Source organism: Micropterus salmoides, unplaced genomic scaffold (genome assembly GCF_014851395.1).
Source record: "Micropterus salmoides isolate LMB-PRFRI ecotype aquatic unplaced genomic scaffold, ASM1485139v1 Ms_hic_scaffold_16, whole genome shotgun sequence".
Classification (NCBI taxonomy): Eukaryota; Metazoa; Chordata; class Actinopteri; order Centrarchiformes; family Centrarchidae; genus Micropterus; species Micropterus salmoides.
The window spans coordinates 19,059,921-19,074,536 of NW_024040707.1; the positions used below are offsets into that span (position 1 = coordinate 19,059,921).

Below are 14,616 nucleotides of genomic sequence, written 5' to 3' on the forward strand. Positions count from 1 at the left end.
AAATTGTAGTGTTTTGCAGTCTAAGTTATTGTTTTGGTGATCTCAGCTGTGAAATCTAATATTTGGGAGTTGGGTGCAAGACAGAATTGCATTCACAAGTTTATTTCCGATTGGGAAAGTCAAAATAACAAGACTGCAGCATTCCAGAGATCAGTTCAATCAATCGGTGGCGTCTACTCCATATTCGCACAGACCTTTGGAAGGAACAAATAATATTGACAAAAGCACAAAAAGAAATTCAGCATAGGCTCAAATCCATTTCGGTGGGCTGTTCAAATAAAATATGGTAAACACAGGGCTTGTGCCTACATCCACACAGTCCCAGTCCTGCTGCTTTTCACTTAATGCAGGGCTGTAAACCTAAGCTTCACTCAACTATCCCATAGTCACTGGCTTATAGTGACCTCATATGACAGGAGACATTATCTCTCTCTAAAACTGATTCACAGGCGCAGTATATTTTCAAATAACTGACTTACTGACAATATGTCTCAACACCTTCCCCTAACACCTACAAATGAATGATAATAAGAACATCCAAAGAACATCCTGCTACATATCAACCTCTGTAATGGATCAGTTATCATTGTAGTTTTTCTCAATTGCTTTGGGACACTTGTCGAATGACTATTAAACTTTGTCAATATATATGACTATTTATATGAACATGACTATAGTCATTTATAATTGCTTTGGCACAAAATGCACTGAGTAAGCCTTGCAGATCAAAATACTTCGCATTTGTTTGATATTGAATCATATTTCTTTCAAATGCAGTTATACACATGTTTATTGTGTAAATCCCTACATGCTAAATAGAGCAACAAACAATCACAATAACCTGTCACACATATATAAGTTACATAATAATGATGTAGTATTTTCGTAAAAGTTGTCAGATGGATGGACTGAGGCTATGGCTGAGCGATATGGCCCTGAATGTAATCACAATAAAAACATTTCATATCATTCAGTATTGGCAATTATCACAATATATGTCAAAATCATTAAGAATTTTTGCTCCTGAGTGAAAATTGAAGAAACCAGAGGGTTAATTGTGTGCTTATCTTTATGGTCAGAATGTGACAAACACTTGATGCCAAACAATAGGTCACTTAACAAATCTGAGGTAGAACATTCAAAAATATTATGATAAAATCTTTTTTTTACAAATATGATTAGTTAATAATTTTTCAGGCCTCTTTTCTCATAAAAAATAAATATTTTAATAGAAAAATTAGTTGCTAATTTGTTCGTTATTCAAATGAATTAAACCAAATATTTATTGACAATATATTGAACATTTATTATATTGTTACTGAGGAAAATTATATTGTGATAATTATCATTATTGTTTTATTGCCCAACCCTAACTGAGGCAAGATGTGGAACAATTAAGTTTCAACTGCTGTCCAATTTAGCTGACAGGTAAAACTTTTAATCGATCCATTAGAGTGCGGGGCATTATGGTGAGGGAGAAGATAGGTAGAGGAAGAGTCAGAGAAAGATTTGACTGAGTAATCACCTTTTGCAGGTCATATAGAGTGGTGTGCTGAATGTACCACGTGGTGTGAGGATTGCACTTAGAGTTTTCAGTAGATGTGCCAAACTGATTGAGAAAAACTGTAACCCTTTAGAAGAAAGTGAGTTCTTGTGATTCTTATTTTATGTTTCAATAGCAAAATAAGTGAAAATGGTTGGTCAGTTTTTCCTCTTCCAGTTAAATTATGGTTTTTGGTTAGATTTAGGATTTGCTGATGTGACTGTTGGCTCTGGCTGTAAGGGCCCACACTTTGGATCACCCTGCTTAAGGAGCTCAGGCCATCAACAGCACACAATATATTTCACATTACACTATTTCTCAAAACACATTCATAATGTGATTATATGGTTTCTTTATGTCAGTGTAATGAAGTGAATGAAGATTATGTGGGACTTGTTAATTACAGCAACTCAGACGGTGGAGAAGCTGTGTACCTGAGTATCGGTAAAACAACAATAAATCTAAAATGAACGTTACGAAGCAAACAGCGGCAGGTCCGAGCTAATGTAGCTTTAGCTAACTGCCCTGGCTTGCATTAAGGCTAGTGTAAACAAATTGCTCCACATTTGCTTTGTACCGTTACATCCTTTCTTGCAGGCTAAATAAACACATTGACATAATACAGGTGGTACACAGGATAGTAATATAAGTCGCGTTACCTGGTGAAGTAATGTGGAAAGCGATACAACATTGCACTGGATAACAATAGCAACTGCTGGGCGTTAGCCGGCAATCTAACGTGACTCTCCATAACACAGCCTTTCTGATGTTGACTGACACGTCATTTGAATCTCGTTTGTTCTGACAGGCTTCAGCAGATACAGCTTTATTGTTGTTTTGTATGCCTACGTGGAGTTTATGGCTACGTTCAGACTGTAGGCCAGTGTGACCCAAATCAGATTTTTTTTGCCCATATATGACTCAAATCTTATCTTTTTATGGCAGTGTGAACAGGCCAAGTCACATGGAATCTGATCTTTTCCAGTTCGGAATTGGGCCACTTCCATTCCAGTCTGGACACTCAGGTCGGAATCGAGACTAACAGAAATTTGTGAACACCGTAGGAGGACAATAAAAAGTGTCCCATGAGCTAACCTCTGTTGCTCCTTGTTTACTTCTGTAGCCTGCAACAGCATGCTGCATGTGACGTCATGTTATTCTTCTGCACATGCGGGTCGCTTTCAGGCCTCGGACAGTTCACACTGGAGTCTGAGGCCCAATCCCAAATTCTGTGGGTCTGTGAGTGTGGACATTGGGATTGGGCCTGATATGGGCCACATTTAAGTAATAATGTGAACTGTCAAACATAAAAAAAATTGGAATTGAGCATTAAGGCCTGCAGTCTGAACATAGCCTATGTTGGAGCCTGTGTTGTGCTGTGAGACGGTTGTTTTGTGTTGTTAGTGGACGGCATGTTGTGAGCTGCATTGTTGTCACTGTAATCGCAGAGAGCCTTTGGGGCGCGCACAGAGCTGCAAGAAGCAGAATAGTGGCTGTTGTGAGCAACAGAGAAAACAGTCATGTGCTTCATTTCTAAGTGAGGCTACAGCCTATTGAAAAAAAAGAAGTAAAAATCTGATCTATTAATAAGTGATTTCATTGAAAAACTACATATATCCCCTTTAAAGTTGCAATGATAGAAATAATATAAATTCTAGGGTGGATTTTCTGTTTTAAAAGAAAGGCCAGGGAAATGGAGGGTGCAACAAAACCAGAGCAGCTCTTCTTTTTTTAAAGATGCAAACATTATAACTAGAAGTCATCAAATAATTCATAATTTGTTAGTAGTTAATAAATTAGTGATTTGTTATAAAGTTCGTAAATGCATAAATTTTAAATTACACTAGAATTTACAACCAATATGAGCTTGTGAAAACCCTCTTAGACAATCTGCTGTGTAAAGACTTAGATAATATGTGTATCGCTGTATAGTGCGGTGTATAATGTAAAATCTGTTTAATCCTATCTTTTCTTTTGTTTACAGTTAGGCCATTTGAATTTGCAGAAACTGTTTATATACCACAGAGTTTCACCAGTATGTTTGACATACTCTATAAATGGAATCATTAAAATAAGGCCAGTAGGCAAACCTTTGTCAACTGGACCACACTAAAGAAGGAAATTAGGTTTTAAGATCACAATAATGTATCCAAATAATAGCATATTATCTGCCAGAGTGACTGGTACGGCAGCACAGCAAGTTATTTTTAATCATCCATTCAAATCACATTGCAGCTGCAGAAAGCTACTGTCTTTAGTGACTTTAAAGTGCAGGTGGAATCATTAGAGGAAAATAGTACAATTACATACCTATCTGGGGAAATTTAGCATTATATGGTAGATGTTGTTGAAATAAATGTTGGATTACTGAAAGATATCAATTAAGCTGATGCTGCTAGTTTGGTTTGCTTTATAGGGGTTCTATGATAACGGACACTAAATATAAAGGGAATTAAATACATCCACAGACCTTGCTGTGGACTGATCCTTATAATATAATCTTACAAGTAATGCTCAGGTCTATCAACTTGAAAACTGATAATGTGTCTTTCACTCTTTGCTTCATGCCCTCCAGCCTCTCTTCTCCAGTGTGTCTTCCATACCTCCTTGTGTACACGATCCTTGCACTAACCTATACCCATATACTAAACCCTCTTCTGCACCTCCAGTCTGAGGCAAACACCTATTCTTTCAAATATTTTCATCCCATCCTCTCTAACATCACCAGTCGTGTCCCACACATTCAGAAGCTGCTTGGCATTGTTATTCTATCCAAGTTATTATTGTCATCTGTGGCTCAATCCACAGTGAACGTTTCCCACTCTTGTGATGGTGCTCGCTCTATCCCTGCCTTTGCGTTTTTTTTCTACTTGTTCTATTGACATCTGCCAAGTCTCAAACTGGTGACGCTGCCTCTCAGCCTAATTTGTCCAAGTTCAACTGCTTGAAGTTGCTCCCAAAGTGGCATCAGCTTTAAAGTCATCAATTTCCATGTTATTTTCTGCTGCTTGAGTGTTTTGACCCACAAAGAAAACCACTAGAAGTCAAACACCATGGCAGCAGGTGCATCTAACAGTCTCCTTTCCTATGGGAACCCAAACTGATAAAGCTAAGCTCACTCTAACTTAATGGCTGAGAGCAATGCTAAAGAAGCATCTGTTAATAAGCCAGCTGAGAAAGAAGCTGTGAAGGGAGATGATTTGGCTTCCACCACTGTGTTTGTGCTCGCTCTCTATTAAGAAAATAACCACAAGCCAGAGCCATCTTTTTTTCATCATCTCCAAATGCAGAAATACCCTCAGTCTTCTGCTGTTTAAAAAATAAAAGTTATACTGGTGACCTCCTGCTACTCATGCCACCAAATGAACCTGTTGTCTTATTTATTGTAATGGGGGGTCTCACAAAGGTGTCATCATTACCTTTTCCAGCTTCCTCTATAGTCCTTTTTCCCCACTGGTCCCTCTCCAGACCAACATTTCTTGATGGAGGCAGGGGTTAAGAAGAGCTACAAAAGAACTATCTTTTATTCTGTGCCTGTTTTTAATGGCAATGAATGGAGCACACCATTAATCACTTGTAAAGCTCATATTGTCAAAACTGACTCAACCAGGACAGGGGAAACATCGGCTTCATATTCTGGTAACGAGGACGGCGGCACTTGAAAAATGGACCATTGTGACAGCTTCCAGACTGGAAGGAGCAGTATCCTTCTCTTGCACTTACTGCTCCTGTACCACCTGAAATAAAAACTGCTGCTCTTGCCCTTGATATGAAGCCCACATTGATGACTTTGAATCATTAATTACAGTTGCAAAAGCTCCCAGTACAGATAATGTATTTTGAAATAATATAATATTTTGAATATTTTGTGCATTTACCCTCTTTGGATCAACAGGCTTATCTTTCTTATATCATGTGTAAATAAAAAAATAAAAAAACATACATAGTGTGCAAAGTGACAATTGATTGTAATCAATGAAATAGGCCTACACTTTTTGTTAAAGTCAGCAATTATTTCCTCACAGTTTGCTAGCTCTCTGTTTTGTGTGTGCTCTGAAAATAAATCTGTAAATGGAAAACAAAGAAAGCGGTGTGGACCATGACACAACATTGTTCCAGCTAATCAGCAACAGGTGACGTTAGTGCTCGTGCACAGAGGCAGTGCGAGAGAGTTCTATACACCCGCACAAACATGCTGGACTTCTTGCACTGTGAAGGAGATGGCCGAGAAAAAGCCAGAGAGGAAAAAGTCTGAAGAGTATTAACAGAACCATTATACAATGTAGTGAAATCCAATACAGTTCTACATCAAATGCTATCTTGTTGAATCTAATAGTCTGCAGTGTCAGGAAGCTGTTGATTCGACTCTGATCTTACAGCTGTTGATATAAATTTTTTAAGTGCTCTTATGTGCACACATTTTACCTGTAACGTTTACAAAATGCTTATAGTTTCCATCGGTATGTAATTTAATTTAGGACTGTAAATGTAGGTGTGTGACTTGTTGAATATGCATACCATAGAGTGGTGATACTAATGGGATAGAAGAGATAATTATAGGGACCCATAACTTGCTGTGTTTTTATGTGTAATGTTGTATGTGTTCTTTGCATTCTATGTAAACTACTTTGTAACTTTGTTTTGATAAGTGCTATATAGATAAAGATATTATTATTATTATTATTGTTTGTATTCTACTGTTAGGTGACAACTAGTACTATTTGTGTCACAAAGCTATGACAGAAATGGTCGAAACATTATTCAGGGACCCTAAAAGTAAGACAGAAATTATGTCTGCTATTGCTGATTTACAGATCAGTGCTAACACAGTGGCAAGGAGAGTCTCTGCGCTTTCTGCAGATGCAATGGGGCAGTTGGAACAGGACATGACTAGGCGAGAATGGTTTTCAATCCAGTGTGATGAGTCGGTGCTCCGGTGATACCTCCCAGTTGGCTGTGTTCATTCGGATGGTGTCTGATGACTTTTCCACCAAATAAGTTTTTGTCATTTCTTCCTCTGAAAACCACAACCAGAGGAGTTGATATCTACAATATTTTGAAGGAATACTTTGTAAAACATTGTAAAATGTAGCTGGTGTCTATAACAACAGATGGAGCCCCAGCAATGACAGGTTGTCACATAGAATTGATTGTACATTGCAAGGCAGGCCCAGAATTGCCAAAATTTCTAAACTATCTATGCATCATTTGTCAGCAGGCTATATGCACAACGTTTATGGGATTTGGTCACGTCATGACACCTGTTGTTAAAATTATCAACCCCATTCGAGCAAAGGCCAAACAACACAGAAGCTTAAAACTGTTTCTTGAGGAATTGTCTGCTGAGTATGGTGATCTCCTCCTTCACACACATTGGCTGCAATCTTCCATCTCTTCAGGACCTGTACATCCCCAGGACTCTGAGGCATGCAGGAAAGATTGCAATTGATGCCTCCCATCCCGGTCACAAACTGTTTCAGTCGCTCCCCTCTGCATTCAATCAGGACCAAAACCTCTCACCACAAAAACAGCTTCTATCCTTCTGCAGCTAGCCTCATTAACAAGGCCCGGGTCCCTCACTGATACTTCCCCCTTCCCTTACAAATACTATATATTTTTGCACATGTAAATAATATTTAATTTCACATCATTGCACCTGGTATACTGCATGTATAAGTTGTTTGTTGTTAAGTGTTAATCGTTATTCTTCTATATTTTATATCTTGTCAATCTATTCCATATGTATATAGTTATTTATGTCAACTGTGTGTTTGTCTACATGTGGCACCTTATCGCCAAAGCAAATTCCTCGTACATGCAAAAACTACTTGGCAATAAAACATTTTCTGATTCTGATTCTGATTGTACTTGATATTTCCACTTCATGCCACTTTTTACTTCTACTCAACTAAATTCAGAGACAAATATTGTTAGAACATTTATGAACAACTATAGTTAGGGTAGGTTACTACTTCACAAATTAAGATTTTACATGCAAAACACATGATACTAAACAACAAGTAAAATGATTCAATAAATAATATAAAACAAAGGTCGTTTTTCTGCAGTAGTACTCTAACTTGATACTTTAAGTGCATTTTCTACTAATAGGACCTACTATGTACTTGGTACTATGTAATTGGGACACAATAAAGGTGGAAAGGGATTCAAGGAAGCCATAATTTAATACACAGTTTTCATGACTGTATTCATATAATTATCTGGTAGTCACTTCGTATATCATCTGGTAGTGTGAGTTTGGAGGCGGAGCTGTGGCGCTGCTCTGGAACACTGAGCACTCGTTCTAGAATTGTCTCCAGCGGCTTCGGCTGCGAAACACCAGTGGTAGGAAGGCGAATTATCGCGAGAGGAGAAGGAAAATACGCGATGTTTGGGGAGATACCAGTGCATCAGTTGCAAACGTTTGCGTTAACCGTTTCGGTTTCAGTTATCTTTTGCCGGGCACTACAGCTAGCTAACACTATTATCTAAATCGTGGTCCGACGAGGGAGCTTAATTTCTAAAACAGTGGAGATGTAAGTCTTGGGTTTACTATGTAGGCGTTAACGGTATGTGTTGTCGTTAGCAGCCTTGTTAGTGTTGGATCAACAGCTAATGTAAGCTAACTGAGCTAAGCACACGAGTTAGCCACAGCGACGCAGTCATAACGTTACTTGCGCGGCTGTCAAGACTAAAAGGCACAGCACTTTAAATCCACCGACAGCTAACGTTAACGTTATTTCAGCGAAACTTTAATATAATGTGGCACCACAGTGTCTCATAAGATAACAAACTCCCAGCTAGTGTTGTTTACGAGCCTTACATCAGCTCAGTTTTTGTTAGCTAGCAGGCTAAAGTCAAGCAACAAGGGTAACGTTAATGTTAGCACTGAAAAAGCATGGTGTCATGAGCTCAGAAGATTTCACTTAAGCCAGCGCAGTCAGTGATACTCGTAACACAGGCTGCCCTCATTCAGACAAATATGTTTTCTCCTCACTGTGGTTCACGTGCGAACAACCATAACGTTATAGCTTAACGTTACTATTGGTGTAGCATTACCCGACTCCACAGTATGATAATGTAATTGTTGCTCTGATAATATATGTAATGTCGTGTTAACAAGTGCACCATTTTCATTAAAGGGTCCGTTGTAGTTTTTTTTTAATTAAAGGTTCTATTGTCAAGTTGTCCTTAGAGAGGGGTAAGTTATTGCATTAAGGCAAAGAGCTAAAGATCACTTCAGATGCTCTCATGCTAATCTAGACAGAATGAATGAAACCTTCCTCAACATGATTTAAGCTGCACCTCAAACACGTGGGGCCACCAGGACAGAATAACCAGCCCTAGCTGTTAAAATGACATGCCCTACATTTATTAGCAAGTGGGACACTTGTAGTTGTTTAATAGTTACCATCTGAGTTAAGAATGAAGCAGGAATTATTTTGGATTGTTTTAATGTCACTCATTCAATTCAAAGGGCTTTTTTGGCATGAACGTTTCAAGAAAAGTGTTGCTAATGCATCAAAATATAATCTATCCTAATATTTGGCCAGCACACATTAACAGTAATATGAACATTAACAACACGGTCTTTCTACTTTTTGTCATTAGGCAGCCTGCAGCAGCTAAGTGGTATGACAGACGGGACTCTGTCTTCGTAGAGTTCTGCGTGGAGGATAGTAAAGATGTGCAAGTAAAATTCGACAAATCCAAATTTGAATTCAGGTAAGTTGCATTAATAGCACATTAAATGGTAATATTCCTGAGAATGTTCTTATCCTTGGGGGTAATTGGCCCTATTTCCCACAATCATCTTAAAGAAAAGATGAGCCTTAAGATGCTTTTTGGGAACAGGGCATACACATGTGCTATAGTGTATGAACAGAATGAGAAAAACACAACTGACTTATTGGTTGTCAGTTATTGGTGGAAGTTACAAAGGAAATATCATGACCTCTTTTCTTTTCACCATACAGCTGTTTCAGTGGAACAGATAATATCAAACACCAGAATACAGTGGACCTTTTTGGGGAGATTGACCCCAAAGTACGTTTGTCACCTGTAGCCATAGTTGCAGTTCTACCATATCTTTTATTCCTGCAAAGCCTTCAACAGACTCTCTGTTTCATGCAGGCATCCAAACACAGACGCACTGACAGGTCTGTGTTGTGTTGTTTACGAAAAGCAGAGGCTGGGAAATCATGGCCACGACTTACCAAAGACAAGACGAAGGTAAGTTTAATTCTTTCTTTCTTTTTTTTTTAAACGTCAGTCGACAGATATGAATCATTTGGCACTTCAGATACAGACTTTTTGCAAAACGTATAAGACCAGTTTAATTGCCATCAATCTGAAAAGAAGTCTTGGTAAGCTGTTAGCTCATTTATTAATAAAATGTGGTATGTAAAGATACTGATTTTGATATTTGATGATCTTAAAATCCGATTTTTACGAAATATTGCTGGTGGTCTCTTTTTTTTTTTTTTCCTTATTCTTTTCAGAAACGTATAACATAATAAAGATTATCCCTAACATGTGTTCTGTGTTATTTAACCTCACCAGCTATGAGACCTCACCAAGATTATATGATATAATGCAGTTAAAAAGAAAATGTTTTGTTATACATTGTACTTTGGACATAAGTACAGCTGATTATGTTAGCTGATGGCTGTGTCTCCTGGTGGATTTGTGGCCTTCCAAATGTGTGTTGCCAACAGGGGGGCAGCAGTTGTATAATGCCTTGTGGTGGACAAACTATGTAATGACATGATGAAGGATCCTTGTCTCTTATAAATACTAATACCGATTTATCTGCAATTCGCTCGTATCGGGCTCTAATTAAAAGTAGGAAAATTCTTAGTTCTGAAAATGGTGACAATATAACGTGCCACCAAGCAAAACAACTCGAAATATCGTGATTGAAAAAACGTCTGGAATAAACTCATTAGATGTTTAATAGTGCATTACATAAACACTTACATATTTATCTTCTTTTAGTGCAACTGGCTGAGTGTGGACTTCAATAACTGGAAAGACTGGGAAGATGACTCTGATGAGGACTTGTCAAGTTTTGACAAATTCTCAGAGGTAAGCATATTGAACATGCACTGTGCCTGAAGTGAGTATGTCCAGATGTACTGTAGTGCTGACATTGATTGATGTCTCCTGTGCATTTCTCCAGATGATGAACAGCATGGGAGGGGATGATCTACCTGATTTAGACGGTGCAGATGAGGAGGTATGTTTTTTAAATGCATATAGTACTTTTTATTTGTTACATATCATTTTATTTCAGTAACAGGTGCTTTGTTTGAAGACATTTTAATAAAGTGAAACTTACCAAGTAAATCAGAGCATGAAGAATTATTATTGATTTTGTTTTGTTTTGCAGCATGATTCTGCAGACAGTGACGATGAAAGTAAGTACTATTCTATAAGAGTTGTCTTATAATTTGTAATAGGTGGTCACTAGATCACATGGGGTGAGAAGAGGAGAGCTGTAATGTGATTCACTAAAGGATCTGTGAAGTAAGTTGTACAATGTGTAGGGGGGGAAGATGACATCATCCTATGTAATATGGTGCTGATGATATTATTTTAGGAAGGGTTCAATTCTATGTGTCTTTCCCTGAAGGATAATTAATTTTATTCCATCACAAATACCTATAATTAAGAGTTAAGTTAAATATAGTTAATGCCTGGTGCACACTACAAGATTTTCAAATCATGACCAATTAAAAAAGAAAAACATGAGACACCACAGATACAATGACCGAATTAACTAATTTTTAATATTTTAATCTTGAGAACGCACACACCGGACAATTCAGTCAAGACACAGGACCACACACTTGGTGTTTATACCAAATGATTTCCAAGTGGCAGATTTGGGGACTTAGGATCTGAGAGATCAAACATGACTTCACACATAAACAAACATGGAGGCAGGCTGTCGGGGTCAGCTAGCTGCACTTGAGGTTGCACTTGGTGTGTTATGCACAGAGGAGGGGAAAAAAAAGAATACACATCTGTGATAGAGGGAATCAGCATGGTTTGTACATTTTATAGCACGAATACACAACACACTGGTGAGGCTTCCCGGACAACTCACTCTCATTGGCTGTTGTGGATTTCTGATGGGAACACATCCTGATTTTAAATTGTAAATATATTTAGCATACGAGTTGGGGTGCCTCTGATCCAGTCGGTGACCTTAAGATTATGTCTGTACAGCCCTAACAATACAGGATCATTTGGGCCGATAATCGGTTCCGACTAGTCTTGGCTCAGGAACGCCCATGCGATTGTTGGGAGACGCAGTTGGACCCATAACATTGGAAATGTTATCCTCTTTAGTGTGCGGCCAGCATAAGTTAGCCATAAAATCACAAATGGGTATGTTTAGGTATCTACCTTTTTTTGCTGCATCAGTTTTTGTTATTCTAATAGGTTAATGATTACATTCAAATGTAATCACATGCTTACACTTATCACATCTTTAATTTTGTCTCCCTTCCAGAAATGCCCGACCTTGAGTAGATGTATATGGGTGCCACCTCAGTAGTAAACAAAGTAAGTTATACGGCGGTTGAAGAGAGAGACTAGACATGAGTTGGCAGCCATGTTGGAGAAGAAACCCCATATCTCTACACAGTTTCCTAAGTGAAAACCCCTCAAGGGAGTGACGGGGAGTGACTGTTGGATACAGACATGCACAGAGATCCATAGCGACATACAGTGCTGTGCTTTGCTGTTCTGTTCTGCATGGACAATTCTGTTCAAATGAAAATGTTATTGTTCATTGACTTAAATGACTGTAATGGGATGTGCTGATGTCTTATACCTTCTCTCTCTCTCTGTTTTTTTGCGATGTAAGGTTATGTATTCAACATGGTGATTTCTAATGAACAAAAAAAAAACTCAAAATGCCTATTTTCCAAAAAAGTAGATTTTTTTAATGACAGATTTTCCCCTTTAATGTTTGTATTGTAAATTGCACTTATTTTGTTTGTTAATTTAAAAAGCAGGCGTTCTGCTTGAAATGGGTTTTCAAATGTATGCCAATATCTGCAAATATTTAACAAAACTTTCATTTTTAAAACATATTTCAGCATTTAAAATAAACACATGCTTGTGCAACAATTTGTGTTGAGATTAAGGTAGTAGAGTGGTACAATTTTAGCATATAGTCGTACCTTTCCAAAGGTGAGTTTGTTTCTCTATACAGAGCATTGCATATTGTAGCAGGTACAACAGTTACTTTTCTTCCAGAGGTGAGGTCAGAAATCCTATGTAGTCTACCAAGAGTTTCCAAATACTTTAAACAATACAGGTTCTACGTGTTTGTCCATCAGATACACTAGAACTATGCTTTGGGGGCTTGTGTTTGATGAACACTTTTGCATTTGTCTTATGCTGTAGGAGTTTGAGTATACATTTCTAATAAACTGTTTAAGACTGTTGAATACAAGGTGGCAGTAGTAGTATGGAAGCATCACTTTTTCAAGTTCCAAAAAAGTTTAACATCATCAATAAAGTTCAGAGGAAGAATACAATGAGGAAGGGATTATTGTCAATTATTGTGGGGATGTGGTGGAAGAAGTACTGCATTCAACATTTTCCTTAAAAGCACAGAAGTATTAGGATCAAAATATACTTAAGCACTAAAATAATCAATTTTTTTTTTTTATATTTTAAATTATTCATCTGAATCTGCAAAGTAACTAAAGGTATCAAATGGGAAGTAAAAAAGTACAATGTTTCCCTCTAAAATGTACTGGATTTGAGGGATAAAGTAGGTAAAAACTGTACAGTATTTGAGTAAATGTACTTGGTTACTTTCCACCACTGTATCTTAGCATCCAACAGTGTTTAAAACATAGCTTCTCATTTCCCCAAGTCTGACTTTAAAACATGCCGATATGTACAGATTGCTCACTGTCAGTGTTCGTACTGGCCACAACTCAATCTAAGTGACAGGAGACGAAGTCATCAGTCCTTGTCGTGCAAAATTGTTTTCTAAAGTTCACCTGAAGATTTTGTGAGGCTTCAACAGTTGAAAATGAAAGTTCCAATGTTGGTCTTTTTTGGATAAAACGTATTTTAGTTGTGGTTGGACTTCAGGATGTACTTTTGCACAGAACAAAGACTGGATTTTGACTCACTGTGGCTTTATTGGCATTTGAAACAGACTTTTACATTGCTAAAGCAAGTGTGAAATAAAAACAAACAGAATGATTGTGCTATAAATATATACTTTTATATATATATATATATATATACATAAGTATACTGTATATAATACTGATTAGTAACTTAAGATAGAAAAAAACTCAGTTTTCATATGGGCATGTGAGTACAAACATGTAAATTTGTTTTTACCAATTCCAATGTGAAATGTCACTTTGTAACCACTGTGTAGTGCTAATGTTTCAAAGCACTCTACTCTCACTTCTCTATCATTACACAGGGAGTGTTAGGGGCTTCCCATCTCCTCTGTGCTTTTACGCAGAGTGCAAAAAGGGGAAGTGGAAGCCGGAAATTATTTTCCAATGTAAATTATTTGTGTGATATTTTTTTAAACATGGCAACTGCGGTACTTCACTTCCCTCACAATCACAGAAGTAGTGATGCCATCTCCTTATTCTGTGATGCTTATTGTATGTGGTATTAAAACTAATTATCAGTCAGTAATAGATTATTCATGAGCATGAGAGCTATAGATTGTTGCCAATGAGAGGTGTGTAGTTTCTGTCATGTGAATGGATCATTTGAAAGTAGTGGAAAATCTCTAAATATCCCATGCTGAGGATTTCAGCAGCACTGAAGCCTGTATGTTTTGGTACTTCATCTTGTGTCCTGCAATACATATTTTCATCACTGCGTGGTGAGCGCAGGCCAGAGCTTCTACTCCAGTGTGAGATGTTCAGGGGCTGCATGTTATTATGTATGTGTCAGCAGTCTGGACCCAGGGGACAGGAAAACACAATGCAAGCACCTTTTCAATACCCTGCCATGTAAAACTAAACTGTGGGCTTAAACCCACAAAAGGTGGCTTACCACTGACGGAGGGA

General features: G+C 37.7%; 1 protein-coding gene across 1 annotated transcript; it reads left to right on the forward strand.

Annotated features, from left to right (window-relative positions):
• The first annotated feature begins 7,922 nt into the window (after positions 1-7,922).
• On the forward strand, positions 7,923-13,101 carry ptges3a (prostaglandin E synthase 3a (cytosolic)). The gene is made up of 8 exons (XM_038723560.1): positions 7,923-8,079; positions 9,155-9,268; positions 9,520-9,589; positions 9,677-9,775; positions 10,541-10,630; positions 10,725-10,781; positions 10,935-10,962; positions 12,063-13,101. Coding segments are annotated over exons 1-8 (480 nt in total). The 5' UTR covers positions 7,923-8,077; the 3' UTR covers positions 12,083-13,101.
• The last annotated feature ends 1,515 nt before the right edge of the window (positions 13,102-14,616 follow it).

Bases quoted from the DNA above. Each gene is read 5' to 3' on its own strand.
- ptges3a (XM_038723560.1), top strand. The intron at 9,590-9,676 runs GTACGTTTGTCA...TGTTTCATGCAG, and splicing joins TTGGGGAGATTGACCCCAAA to GCATCCAAACACAGACGCAC. The intron at 10,631-10,724 runs GTAAGCATATTG...GCATTTCTCCAG, and splicing joins GTTTTGACAAATTCTCAGAG to ATGATGAACAGCATGGGAGG.